Source organism: Ascidiella aspersa, chromosome 4, assembly GCF_963924565.1.
Source record: "Ascidiella aspersa chromosome 4, kaAscAspe10.2, whole genome shotgun sequence".
Taxonomy (NCBI): domain Eukaryota; kingdom Metazoa; phylum Chordata; class Ascidiacea; order Phlebobranchia; family Ascidiidae; genus Ascidiella; species Ascidiella aspersa.
Window position 1 is genome coordinate 28,813,868 of NC_139450.1, and position 14,344 is coordinate 28,828,211.

General features: G+C 37.5%; 2 protein-coding genes across 2 annotated transcripts; both read right to left on the reverse strand.

Moving 5' to 3' along the window:
* Window positions 1–382: 382 nt before the first annotated feature.
* Window positions 383–7,778, reverse strand: LOC146157339 (trimeric intracellular cation channel type A-like). The gene is made up of 7 exons (XM_083387532.1): window positions 7,718–7,778; window positions 7,542–7,641; window positions 5,397–5,550; window positions 3,885–4,015; window positions 2,871–3,000; window positions 1,966–2,083; window positions 383–916 (listed from the first exon to the last, which is right to left on the reverse strand). Exons 1-7 carry the CDS (start codon window positions 7,733–7,735, stop codon window positions 824–826), a joined length of 744 nt encoding a protein of 247 aa, XP_083243658.1. The 5' UTR covers window positions 7,736–7,778; the 3' UTR covers window positions 383–823.
* A 2,024-nt stretch (window positions 7,779–9,802) lies between these two features.
* Window positions 9,803–14,344, reverse strand: LOC146157340 (uncharacterized). Its single transcript, XM_083387756.1, has 5 exons — window positions 14,200–14,344; window positions 13,385–13,554; window positions 12,497–12,541; window positions 11,844–12,014; window positions 9,803–10,892 (listed from the first exon to the last, which is right to left on the reverse strand). Exons 1-5 carry the CDS (start codon window positions 14,249–14,251, stop codon window positions 10,710–10,712), a joined length of 621 nt encoding a protein of 206 aa, XP_083243882.1. The 5' UTR covers window positions 14,252–14,344; the 3' UTR covers window positions 9,803–10,709.

Below are 14,344 nucleotides of genomic sequence, written 5' to 3' on the forward strand. Positions count from 1 at the left end.
TTCTTGTTTATTTTACTGCAGGCCTGCGCGACACGCTTATTCTACCGTGCTGGGTCAAAAGTTGATTCGCCTCGCCATTTGATATTAATACAAGCAGATGTATGTACTACTGTGGACAATCACATGCGTAGAAACATTTAACACAATATGTTATGTTAACGCACAAAACAAAACTTTTGTTGATGTAATACGACAACATCGCTATCTGTATCACCTTGTTTTTCCAGAATAAGTAGATCTTTCTACAATGTCCAAAAGTTATTAGTTTGTAGAATGCCCTTTAAGTTCGTGTTAACTGAAAACAGTTTACTTCGTCTTTAACTCAACAGCCATGCTTTACAAATACTGTCCGAATTGCTGAAAATAAGGAAGAATGTGGTATGCAAATTGTTTATTGTTAAACACAGTCGGCTACGTGTGTTAGTATAGTTGATATATGACAAATACGAATTGATGATACAATTTGTTGTGCAGTGTCTACCAAGCTACCCAACAAAGTACCTTCAAATGGCTACAAATGGAGAAAAAACGGCAGTTATTCGGTACCTACAGATCGAAATCGAACAAAAAAAAATAGAAAAAAGTCGCAAAAATGGAGCTTATTAAAATTGATAAAATTTCCCAATAATTTCTACGACCCTGGGTAGGACAATGTCAAATCAAAGAATACAAATGCTGAAACCAAAACAAACGAATTTTTCATAAAATCGAACGATTTTGAAAGTAGAAAAAGTGACGTAAAAGTTTATGTACAGGTGTGACAAGTTTTATTCTGGATACACTTTTGCTTCCGAACTCCTGGAAATCTTCGTCCAATTTCTTTTTACTTGACCAAGTCGCAGAGGATGACAACCTTCCTAACCACCTCGTAGACCGGATCAACCACATCTACCTTGTTTCCGAAGGCGTCCACAACCTTAAACACACATAATTATACAAAACGATGAATATAACAAGTTTCTGGATATATAATATCAGGGTTAAGCCTTGAAGAAAGAAGATTTAAGATTTAATAAAGTTTTGAGAAATGACAGCAGACTGAATAAGCTGATCAAAAAAGGTAATATCCAAATAAACATTGTATTTTACTTTTTCGAGTAGATAAGCCGTAAAATGTATTGTTCTTTTCATTTAAAACAAACAAAACTAAAACGGTTTAGTACTTTTAAAGTGTCCACGCAGTTACAAAAAAATGATCCGGTCAGAATACCATCATCTCTAAACAAAGGTAAAACCGCTAGAAATATTTTCATTTCAGCGGTGCAAATAGAACCAGCCACCAACTAAGGCGGAAAATATAACTGGTGTAACTAATACTTCAAGAAATGGTGAAGGTTTTTTTTTTAACTGAAACAAAAGTAGATTACCCTTTTAGAGCATATTTAAAATTTTCAAAAGTAGGAGAGTAGGCTATCATTTTTTTAATTAAAGAAACTGAGCGTAATTTGCCATTCGAGTAAGATTTCAAAAATGGCAAAATTGCTTAGTAACTTAGAAACACAGCTAACCGATTTTTTTAGTTAGTTCAGTCAAAATATCAAAGTAATAGCATTCGATAAAATCAACCGATTTTTTTAAAGTGATTTATCCTTTGAGCCGACTGAATTTGCGGTATCATTGCATCCTGCATAAAAATGACGGCGGTCGCCTATGAATATTAATATCGGTTATCAACGATAAAAGCCGATATCCTCAATTTTAACCGGGTCTTGTGTGGCACTGGCATCGTTGGAAAAATACGATCAAGCGCTACACGAATTGTTCGGTCCTTCGGTGTGTAAATGATTTTTTCTTGGAAAATATGGCGAATATTAAAAATGAATATTAATCATTTTTTTAATTTGAAAAATATTGAGCATTCTTATTGTTGTGGTTCAAAACAAATATGTTTATTTTGCCGTTAAAATTTCTTGGGAAGTTTTGTGTGCTGGATAGCACCTGGTCCCTGCATGGCCTACCACATACCTCAATAACGATGTAGTAGAGGGCGCAGATGGCGTGCACCACACAAACCGACACGCTGCAGTTGCATGACTGGACCAGCGTGAAGAGCAGGGCGTTCACGAACGACAGCTTGGTGATCCTGAAAAAGATTCCACGCGGGTGGCTGCATTTTGGCAATGGATAAGTTGTTTGCTAATGAACCCTTAGTCGGGCTATAAGTGTCAATATAAATATTAGGTCGCTTTGACTTTCCTGAACACGGCAATGTATCTAACGAATCGCAGTCATTTGCTTTCTTATGAAATCGTATGCAACGTTTCTTAAACTTTGTAACCCAATAACCCAGTTTTACGTCCTTGCAATAATAAAGGCAATTTAAAAAAAAATGAAAGGTTCTAACAAGCAAATCCATACTATCAACTGCTATCAAATTACCTAATGCCACAATTAAAACTTAAAGACAACGATTAGCGCCAGATAAAACATAATATCAGTCAAAAAAGTGTAAGATTTGCGCGAATGTAAGATAACCACTAATTTAGTACAAACAACACAATAACTTAAGTGAATCTCAGTCGTTCAAAACTTATAAAAGTGATAAATCAATCCGGATACAAACATGTAACTATTCGCTGTTGGAGCTGTATTAAATATTATACATACTATCAAATACTAGCAGTTTGAAAATACTAATGTTTTTTTTAACAAAAATTCCTTCCTATGCACGTATTTGTCATGAATAACCCTAATACAACGAATAGAATTTTTTTAAACCGACGTAGCCTACCAAAAACGTCATTTGCACCAAAGGCACAAATGTCAACGAGATTGCGGCGTCTTAAGGCATCGCCGGGTACTGGTATTTCAAGCAATGGTTCACAGCGGAAGAATAAACTCCGCAGGTTTCCATACGTTTGCAAACTTACTCTGCACAGCTGATCGCCTGGGCGAAGTTCCCAAAGATGCTGACCACAGCCAAACTCCCATTTCCAGCAAGAGTTCCCCAAAAGATGGCGATAAGTGAGCCAGGGTAAAGTTTGAGTGAGGCAGCAACACCTGCATTTCATAGTACTTTTATATAGTATCTCACTAAATTTTTATAGTACTTTTATAGTAGTACTTTTTATAGTAATGTTGTTTTTGGTACATTTTCATAGTAATTTTTATAGTAGTTTTTCGTACACTTTTATGGTACTTTTTGGTCCCACATCTTTCTTTTATTTGTTTAATGTCAGGGCGAAATGGATGTTATACCAGCTTGAATTGAATAACGGATGAAATCGGCGACTAATAAATGACGACCTCCCTTTTTTAAAGAGGGTATAGGTAAACAACATGACGTATAAGCGTTGACGTTTATATTTTTCGGAAGACAATATTTAATGAATAGCTTCAAATATACAATGGCCAACTAATTCCTGTTAAAAAACGGATTGTTGTCGGCCCAAATTAAGCAATGCGTTAATTAAGATGTAATTAACGGCTTATGCACATTGCACAGACAAACAGACTTGGTATATATGTCTACTGTCTGCTATTGTATTCAAACCCCCTCTGGAGGCAACATACATGACTCATTTTGTTAAATATTATGTAAGGCTTCCACAGTGGTCCACGACTCCACGTCATTGTTAAAACAAGTCCAAGAATGTTTTAAACTAGTATCTATAGCCATTCGTCCAATCCTAGGCGATATTTTCATTAGCAAAAAAACAAAACCGTAATTTTTAGCGAGCAAAATGTTTTAGAAGCAAAGATTGGGGTAAAAACTAACCAAATTTTACCAAACACTATTTGGAACATCTACTAACACGTCTCAGTAAGTTGTTTGCCTTACTGACTTAAATCAAGTCAAGTCATTTTAAAAGACTGATCGGGGACGTTATTACTTTTACGACTCTTTTCATAACGGTAAAAAGAAAAAAACGGTTTGTACAAACCGGCATTCACAGCAGAAAGGCATCTGAGATTGGCCATAATTCGAAGAAGCAACTGCAGTGGCTTGCAGTCGCCAGCCTCGATGTTCAGAATCTTGTTGAAGATGTCAAACGGCACGAACAGAGCAAGCCACCTGCCGACATTATAATAGGAATAAGTTATACAACAAACATACCGCTAGAGCAGGTGTAGCTAACTTATATTAGTTGTGATTGACTGAAACATATTTTTTAGAGACTCGCGATCGACTGGTTCAGTAAAAAAGTCACAAGAACACTTATTAAACATTTTGAGCGTTAATTGCATTCCAAGTCAGCGATGAAGGTTAACTTGTTACGTCAAAGAACGCCTTAGTAGGCTTGTCCAGACAACAATTGGTCATTTTAATATTCCGCTTGTGTGCGACAATCTACTGTAATGACGTACCACATATTCGACGCGAACGACCAGGTGAAATGTGGCAATTGACCGGTCGATCGCGATTCACGTGTTGGCTACCCAAGAGCTATGACAACTAACAAAGCCTCGACGTCTAAGTATCGTCAGTATTAATGATGGGCATAACAGTTTACTCTTCTTTAAAACAAATACTCTCCCGTGAAACCTAAGTAATTATTAAAACCCAAATTAGGAATAAAACACTTTTAAACGCACATAAACAAATTTAAATAAACCTATTTAATTTAAAACACTTATGTCACTCCGCTTGAGATTTATTAGACTTATATGAGCAACAAGATTACAGGTTGTTATCACAAAAAAGAAGAATTTCGATTGCAATAATTAAACATGTTCAATATGCGGTAAACTTTATCCTTGTTAGCTCCCCGTATTGTGTTCTCCAAATAAATTACAAGAAGAAAATGCGGGAAAAACACAAGGCATATGACTATAGCAGCGCTTCTCAACCGGTGCGCCACGGAAGGCTGCCATAGGTGCGCCGCGGCCCGCGAGCAAAAGGAAAACATAATATAATATATAAAGCATGTATTTTTATTTTCCTATTAAGCTTAGCTCATTAATTCCGCAGTATTTTAAGTAGAAACACAATAAGACCTAAAGCAACAAAACTACATCAGATAATGTATAATACCAAACCATATAGTACTACCACCGACATAAAAACGCTAAATTCGCAGTAATGAGCACGAAAGAGTAACATCTAAAATAGTCTAGATAAGACCTATAAACATGTCAAATTAAGCCTAAAATTAACTTAAATGGACAAAATTACGCCCAAGACTGTAGGGAAAGTTGGGACGATTGGGGACATTTTGGGTGCCGCTGTTTTGGCCCCGGATTTTTTGCCCCTGTTTGGGCTTATGGGCGGGTAGTTGGTGGTGTTAGCAATTGGGTTAGGGTTGAAAATATTCGGAGAGTTAGTAATAGTTATGGATGTACTATAGGTACAATACTATAGGTACAATAAAGTAAATCATTGACTATAGGTACAATAAAGTAAATCATTTTGCTTAAAGATACAAAAAACGCCAGAATAAAGACGACACACTTACCACACGAGGGCAGTGTAGCACAGCTGCTCGTTGCACGAGATGGCAGCAATCGGGGATTCCCCGGTACAGAGGGCCAGTATGATGTCGGCACCGCGCGAGAAAAACACGGCGCGAAGGAGCGAGTAGAAGATGTTGTCCTTGTGCCATTGGCGATCTGCATGAGAAAGAAAAACGATCGTGATTGAGTAAGCCTTGTTGCCTGGACAAAAAACGGTCAGCAAAATAGAGCGATGACTTTATAAGAACAATCTTTGTAAATGGCCGTATTTGTCTAATTCTAAATACAGGAATCAGGTGGCACTGTATAAAGAAAAATTGAATTGGATTCTCGACAAGCTTTCGCACAACCGTGGTGCCTCCATACTCTGACCTGATGGAGCACGGTTGTGCGAAAGCTTGTCGAGAATCCAATTCAATTTGTCTTTATACAGTACCACCTGATTCCTCTATTATAATAACAGAACCTATTTTTGACATTTACGCTTACTTAGATAAACACAGAGGTTACACGATTCTTTACCTTGTTTTGACAGAATTAAATAGATAAAATTACATTTTTAAGGCTTGTTTTTTATTCCATACCCTACTGCAGCAGTGCCATTTGTTGTGCGGTTTCTAAAGGATAAGGTAACCGAAAGATTTGTGAGAAAAAAATGATTTTTACTAATCTGATAACAGTGATAAGCCACTTAAAACTTTATGTACACGATGAGAGTAGGCCCATATAGGAAATCAAATAAACATTTTCTACATTCGTTGAGTTTGATTGTGTTGTTCCAGATTCGAATAAACTTTAAAAAGTCATTACGCTAAAATAAACCAATTAAACGAAATTTCTAGTAGGGAAGCCGCAATCGTCCATTATTTCTGGAAAGTATGGCGAGCCATAAAAGAATAAAATGTTAGGTAGCACTACTCAGGTGACTAATACCAGTTCAAAGCGACATGTAACGCGTGATTTGCTAACGACACGGAAAAAACGTCTAATGACTGCTGACTGGTCAAAAGGTTCATTCAAAGACATCTGGTCAACCCATTGCACATATCGTTTATTTTTAGTCACTGGCTGTAACCTCCTTTAACTTGCAGCACGGAACTGTTCAACTGGTCACGCGAAACTACAATAGTGCCAAGATCACAAGCTTGAAGCTTAGATAACAGTAGGCGTGTTTCGCCAAGCGTTTATATCTTAAAGCTCTTTATACTATTGTGCCTATACTACGTCAGATTACTTTTATAGTATAACGGGTTCACCAGACTACCGCGGTTCACATCCGGCCAACAGAGTTAGTTTTACTCGCGGCATATTTTCTTAATGAGGATAAAGTATAGTAGAAAAGCTGAATAAAAATATAAAGTTTAATGAAATTTTAACTAAACGACAATTTATTGAAGCTACGCATTTTTGTGTAGAGTTTTTTGTATTTTTTCATAGTTTGGCGATAAACTAGGTATAACTAAGTTCAAGATACAATTTTATATCCGGCACGCGATTGTCAATTCATTTAGTTATCCCCAGCAGGCCTTACAGTTGTCCAGGCCTTATACACAACAAGTTTGTTGACACCTGGGATAACAAATTTGGTGGCGAGAAAATTGCGTTGGTCTGTGAAAGACGACCATTACCTGGGCATCCAATTAACAAAATAATAATCCTATTTTAGATAATAAGAAAAACTCATAAAAATTTTAATCATAAAATGCTTCGAAAATACAAATGTTTCAGTTGGGAAGAACAAATATAAAATCCTGGCACCACAGACCAATTAAACGCACTTGCTGCGTTTTTGGGGATTATAACCCCTAAGAAGACGCCAATAACTTAATAGGTTCTGTAAAGTGTAGAACATACTTCTTACAAATTATTACAGTTCTGTAAATTGTAGAACATACTTCTTACAAATTATTACAGTTCTGTAAATTGTAGAACATACTTCTTACAAATTATTACAGTTCTGTGAATTGTAGAACATACTTCTTACAAATTAAGGTCGTCAACCTTTATATTTCTTGGGAAATTAAAGAATTTTCTTCCAGTTGTAAAATTTTCTCCCAGTTTGCAATACGTTTTGCTAACAACTTTAGCTTAAGCTGTCCAACTGCATGATTTGGAAAAAGTTAAGCCGCTTTTTCCGAAAAACGTACCCATTGAACGGATTGACAGCAACACCATCGAAATCATGTAGGCAAGGTCCAGGTAGCATTTCATGCTGGGAAGAAACTCATCGCAGTATTTCGCCGAAATCTACGTCACAAATAGACAGTGACGTCATAATAGTTTTTTTTCGTGACGTTTCACAAACTTGGGTTAGGCCACTTACCTTCTCAAGAGCGTCCATCTTTTTTGTTGCTGTTGCTTACTAATCTTACAATACTAAATCTGTTTGAAAACACCAATATGCAATTAAATAATCAGAAAATGATCTGCCGAATAAACGGATTTGGAGCTGGTCTAGAATCCCACCACATTCATTTTTACAGTAACAAAACGAGTTGTCAAAGTTAAAATCGCAAGGAAAGGCATAAATATGTTAGAATCAATACAATAATAATAATACTTGACACGCCCGAACCCAAACGATAACTCACACCTTAAAACCTAAATATTGTTAGCAACAAAACCCCCCGGACGAAAATGTGGTAGGATTCTAGACCAGCGCTATAAGGATTTTTTCCTAGCGCCATTACTGTCTTTCAACTGCTTTGATTTCGAGATATGGATATTTAAGGACGATTAAGACTTACAACTTTAAACTGAAAAAGTCACTGCTGCGGAATTCGCCCTAAAACGACGATTTGCAGCCCTGCAATTTTCAGTTGGTTTATTTGTGTAGTCTAAAAGTCACTTTTCTAACGCGGCCACACCCTCAGGCTGTTTGTCAAATGTCAATAGACTAAAATGCTTGCCGCCGACCAAAACAAATATTTAGCCATAGTAAAAGGCGGCGTTTGGTAGCACATACCAGCAAAACGAAATCAATACGCCAATGCTTGGTGCTATCTCTCTTTGCTTTGATAGCCCGCTAACTTGATTTACAAATAGCCTCACGAATCTTTCTGTCAACGATATTTTGACATTGTTTACTGCAAACCCGAATAACCAATTCATACGCATGCAGTTCATACACTAACTAGGTAATTGCCATCTATTCTTTTTTATTGTGACGTGTTTATTTTGATTGTCACGCCGGTTTCCGCTTCAAACAGCTCCTACGCCCGCTTTGTGACGTGACAAATAACTGCACATTAAGCACAAACTGCAGCTGTTAACGTGATGTGATTTACAGGTTAATCTTAGTTTAGTCAAACTAGTTAAACTGCTGAACCGACCTACCAACGGACACAACAACTCGTATGCCCCAAATTAGTAGTGGTTTTAATGTAGAAATGCATTTTTGATCGCTAAAGCTTCAAGTTTAAAACTAGCACCTTTGTGTGAAGCACATATGCCACTATACAGCAGATTTAATTTACTGTCACTTTCGGTGAGTTTGATTGCATTACGCTATTCATTGTGTCTGAATTTGCACAGAATTCTTGCGCAGAACCTCAGTTCGGCTTTCCATTGTAACGGAAACAAAAGCTTAAGGGCCGCGAGCTAAAGTAACCCCATAGCGGCAACAACATAGTAGTACAGCATACTCACATTTCACCTTTCTTTTGCGAAAATTTAGCCGCCGCCCGCTACTTCTTCGCACATACGGTCACGCTTTGCTGACAACGCCCTCTCGTTTCCACTGTTGCGTCACAAGGAATGCATCCTACAAACGATTCAAATCCATGACGACGCATCGTTTAAACCGGTTGCGGCCGGCGGCGTCCCGCCTTTTTTCTACTCGCCGTTTGACGCCGGCAGAAGTGAAATGGAAACACTTGCCTTTCGTTTGTCGGTTAGCCATTGAAATTGCGCTCCGCTGGTAAACTTGGGCTAAGTGTCGCCGCTTAAACCACTTGATCAGTACTTTACTGTGCGGTAAATATATTCTACGATTTTTGGAGGTATGTCAATGGCTGGACTCTGCATCAATTTTGCAACCAAACTCGAAACGGTTAAGAAACAGTTAGACCTTCCTTACATTTTCGCTTTTTGCAATGTGTATGTTTCACTTCAAATAAAAAAAGGGAAATGAATGCTGCAAAACGCAGTGTTTATAAGATAACAGATAATGTCCATGTTTTCAATGAATAAAGATCAATAAAAACCTTCTGCTTTCTGCAATGGCGTTAATTTTATTCTGAAAATAAACACATGTTTTTCCAATTATTTTTTTCAACATTAAGCGCTGGTCAGGAACGAACATCTACCAAGTGTCAGGACAACGGAAAAGTAAACTTACACAAAACGAACTTGAGTAAATTCCCTGATGGCCGCGCCTGCTTAATACACGCTCCACCTGCTACGGTTGTCAACGCCCTATTCCCATGGACTTGCTGAAAGCCTTACGCTACGAAAGGCATGGAATGGTAAATTAAATAGTACGGGTTTTTGGAAAGTTCTACCCCAATATTTAAATATCTTACTTTTAAATATCCAAAATTTTACAACATTTTCGCTTGGTAATGTTTGTTACTAAGGTGCGAATAGTAAGATTAACTTAGCCTTGTGTAACATATTTTAGGCTATTTACCAAACTTGATGTATTTTTTAAACTTTTTAAACTATGTCATTAGCAGTAACAGACAACTTTTTATCGCGTTATATTCGACAACAACAATAATAATAACCGACGAGTCAAACTTTTGCTATTTAGTTGCGCCAAAATCACCAACACGCTTCGCATAGCAATTATCCCTTTTCAAATCAAAAGCACAAAAACAGTTCCAGTAAAAACGTGTTCTGCGAAATAAAAGGTAAATTGAGTTTTTGATATATTGTTTACAAAAACGAATTCGGAAACTGAAGAATTCGGAAAAACAGTTATAAACAAAATAGTAGTAATTCCTAAATCTTTAACTCTAGTATTGGGCCCAAATATTCGCAAAGAAAGGACGATCACAAAAAAGCTATAAAAACACTGTTGAGAGTAATAAAAACGTATTTTCTTCTACGCGTTTTCATACCAATATAAACAATTGGGTTTCTCACCCAGTCAAATAGTAAGTGCATAAAATAGAGGATAAACTTCTAATTTAAAAGTTCATTTTTGTGGCTTGATTTCGTTCTCACTGGTCCTTAAAAACCCTTTAAACAGCAACAATTCTCGTTTTCTCCGTATGACGTCAGAATGACGTCAAGCCGCGCCCGCGCTTCAAAGTCTAATGCGTCATGACGTCACGACCCTTCCCAGGCGCCGTGACGTAACATAACGCCGGTCACACGTCGGTGACGGTGGGGTACTTGTCGGGCAGCTGGATGACGTGATTGTAGATTGGAGGCTCGGAACTCCTGTAGTTGGAAGATGAAGTTCTCCTGACGGAAGTAGGGGTCCTCCGAACCGAGGAGTTTCTACGCGACAAGAGGCTCTCCACCACTCTGATCGTGTCCTCGTCGTGGATCTGAAGGCAAATTTAGGATGTTAGCTTGTGTTTAATTGTTAAGTTGAAAAGCTAAGTGCATCAGAGCAGTACATTTTAAAGGTAGTTGCGAAAGACTGATGATTGCGTGGGCTATTGCGGAAATGCCTATAAATAACATTATAATTCATGAATGTTTTCTAAAAGCAGAAAAGCAATATTCGTTCAACATTCAAAATTACAATAGGCATTACCCATTGTAGTTGTTGGTGTAAGATTAGTAAGACGTAAAAGAAATATCAAGGACCCATATGATAAGTAGACAATGTGCCAACTTTAAACCAACTTGGGGTGGAAATTTGTCAAAAAAATGTAGTTATATTCCACCATCAAATGACAAAAATGAAAAAATAAAACTCCTACGCATGGAATTTTCCACCAACACCGATAGCATGAGATTTATAGGCTTGAAATTTCCACCCTGTGATCCCGAAAGCGTGGTGAAAGTCACCACATACATACAGATAAAATACCTAATTTATACTAATTTCCAGTGTTGTAATGACTTGACTTAAGTGCACTTAAGACACTGATTTCAAATGACTTGACTTGACTCAAGTCTTTCGGACAAGTGACTTGACATGATTAAGTCTTTTGGACAAATAATTTGAGTTAAAATAAAATGTTTTCTGGAAGTCTTTTTTATAAAATTGATTTATTCATCCAAATGTTTGCACATAAAACAATTTGCTTGCTGAGTTTTTCCTATTTTTTAGTTCAGTTTTTGCACTTAATAGTACGAGTTTAAAAATTCCAATATAGTTTCATGGACGTGACTTGAAGTTGACTTGCTCTAATTATGACGGGACTTGAATCGTTATTCATTCAAAAAGACTTGACTTTGACTTGAGGTATTTAAAAAATGACACCTAAGTCATTTCAAAATGACTTGTTTACAACACTGCTAATTTCTCAAACCATCACGTGGCCCACCTCAATGGAGACCCTTCGCGCAGGGTCGTAAACGTAAGTTCGGATACCAGAAGACCGACTGCTGCGATCCCCGGGGGGCAGTTCCTCCTCGATTATGACGACAGAGTTGTACGAGGGGGGTTGCTCCGTCAGCGCCTCGTAGTTTGGCGGGAAATCGCTGTACCGCCGCACCTGCGTGACGTCACGAAAGATTTTAGAAAAAAGGGAATTGTTTAAACAGGAAAATGTAAGCGATTACACTACTCTTAAGGGCGATTAAAATTAGGAATGCTATTTGACTGTAATAGGTATCTTGGTATTAGTGACAGATTTTAAACAAATCAAGCCCAGAGTTATATGTTTTTCGCCCCTCAAAGTAGAAATTTTATATTCCACCCGCGACCTCTAATCCTTACCTGACATATGGACCTGACCTGACATACATTGTCAAACTATTGTACAAAATAAAACTATCTAGCAGGAATATTGTCCGACTGGCCAAAGATATCTGTGATTGAGAAAAACTAATTGCAATGTCAAATCTGGCATTTTGTTGGATTCGCTAAGACCATGGCAAGTGATTCAGAACAAAGCATTTCACACAAGAAATTTTTGTTGTATTTTGATTGTCGGAGGTAGTTCAAATAAATAATAATATCAACTTTTCTGCTTACCAAAGTTACGGACGTCCTTCTGCCATTTGGTAGCGTTGTCGTCCCCTAGGAAAATATCATAACTTATTTGTTCATATGTTTTATAAATATGACAGTTACTATAGTTCACTTATGTTTTATTATGCAACATTTACAAACCTTTAACAAATATAGTAAGTGCATCTATGGTGAGTAAGTTAAATATATAGATAATAACCGGCCATTTAGAACAATAAATTCGACTAGATCAGGGTCAACAAACTATACGTAGAGCGGGCCAGATCCGGTTGGCCGGGCCAATTAAACCGGCCCGTGGCACAATTCCTTAATGGAGATAAAGAACAGTTAAAACGCTGTCGGATGCAATTCGAACTAATTGTTGATTAAATTTAAAACTGAACGACAATGTACAAATGGCCACTACAATTCTTCCTAAATAGTTATTTATATTTCCATCGTTTAAAGCTAACCAAGTTAATTAAGTTCAACAAAAACAAAACATATTTTTAATCCGTCCCTCGATCGTAAACCCTCACATCAGTGTTTCTCAACCTATGCGTTTCGACCCAAAATCCTGTCGCCGTTTGATTTGGTTAGGTCGTCGACTGCAGCATTTCACATCGTTAGATTTATTAAGATTGGACTACAGCAAGATTTCTATAAAATTTGAGAAGACTGTCGGCAAAAATACGATGGCATGGCTCATATTTATTAGGAAAAATGCAAACTTATTCATCCTAATGTCTTTTTTTGTTCACATACAACTTCAGTGAAAACATTGGCTCGCCAAATCTTCGCCGCTATTCTTGCGCTTGTATTTGGGCCGCCGTGAAAAAGATTGAGAAGCACTGCCTTACAGTGATTTAACCATTTATAAAGTTGGAGGCCCCTTGATTACAGCATTCTTACCGGCTCTCTAGAGTCATCGTGTGGCCGCTCTCTCCGCGATCGACTGTCCAGCAGTAGTTTCGGGCAGTACTTCTTCGAGCACTTTGGACAAACCAGCTGCCAGCTGATTATGAAGAGACACAAGACACAAAGTGCAAGAATGGCCCCGATCGGAATCATAAAACCAAGATCTGCGGCAAAAAGTACCTTTTAGCCTTATTTTGGGATTTATTTCAGTGGCACCCTTCCAAAATTATATTTAGCTCCATCCAAGTCCCCAATTATTTAGTATCGAGGTTCGTTATCTACTTCACCTCTAAGAAAAGTCACTAGTTTTTATGGTGTTTGTCGGTTCAAGTAGTATGTTTGAATGGTATTGATTAGTAGGGATGTCTGATATTTAATATTTTATCCGGATACTGGCACCCGATATTTTCGCGATTCTATCCAAAAATGACGTCCTTACGAAATTAAACGAGCAAAATAAAACGTTTAAAGGTTTTTTTCAGGTTGTTTGCTTTAACTACAATAAGTACATCTAGTTTTTAACCTACTATTTTTCGATAAATTTATTAGTCAATTTATAATCACTGCGTTAGATTCCCAATCATGGTTTAAAATGCACTGTTAATTTGATATCTGATCGGCATCGCTACCACCCCTATCGCACAGATACGGATAAACCCCTTGGCGCCGATATTATCGAACAAACCTATTGGTTAGACGCACACATCATTACTATTGGTTTCACAAGAACCATCAAGCTTGTCTGGGAACTATAGTTTTCCATAAGTCTAGGGGCCCGGTGAAAGGAGTTTTTTGCGACACACACTTACACAGGTTGTACTCGTCGGGCTCGGGTTTAGATTGGGTGTTAATGTTGTTCATCGTTGCCTTCGGGATGCAAAGTTCAAAAGCAAGCTTTTACAGTTCAGATAAGATCAGCTTATAATTGCCTAAAAACGCTAAAAGTGTGCACAA

Coding starts and splice junctions, on each gene's coding strand:
- LOC146157339 (XM_083387532.1), bottom strand. Junction 2,084..2,870: donor CAGGCGATCAGCTGTGCAGA/GTAAGTTTGCAA, acceptor AATCTTTTTCAG/GATCACCAAGCTGTCGTTCG. Junction 917..1,965: donor TCTACTACATCGTTATTGAG/GTATGTGGTAGG, acceptor TGTGTGTTTAAG/GTTGTGGACGCCTTCGGAAA.
- LOC146157340 (XM_083387756.1), bottom strand. CDS start 14,251: ATGAACAACATTAACACCCAATCTAAACCCGAGCCCGACGAGTACAAC. Junction 12,015..12,496: donor GAAGGACGTCCGTAACTTTG/GTAAGCAGAAAA, acceptor GACGTCACGCAG/GTGCGGCGGTACAGCGATTT. Junction 10,893..11,843: donor CGCGAAGGGTCTCCATTGAG/GTGGGCCACGTG, acceptor ATTTGCCTTCAG/ATCCACGACGAGGACACGAT.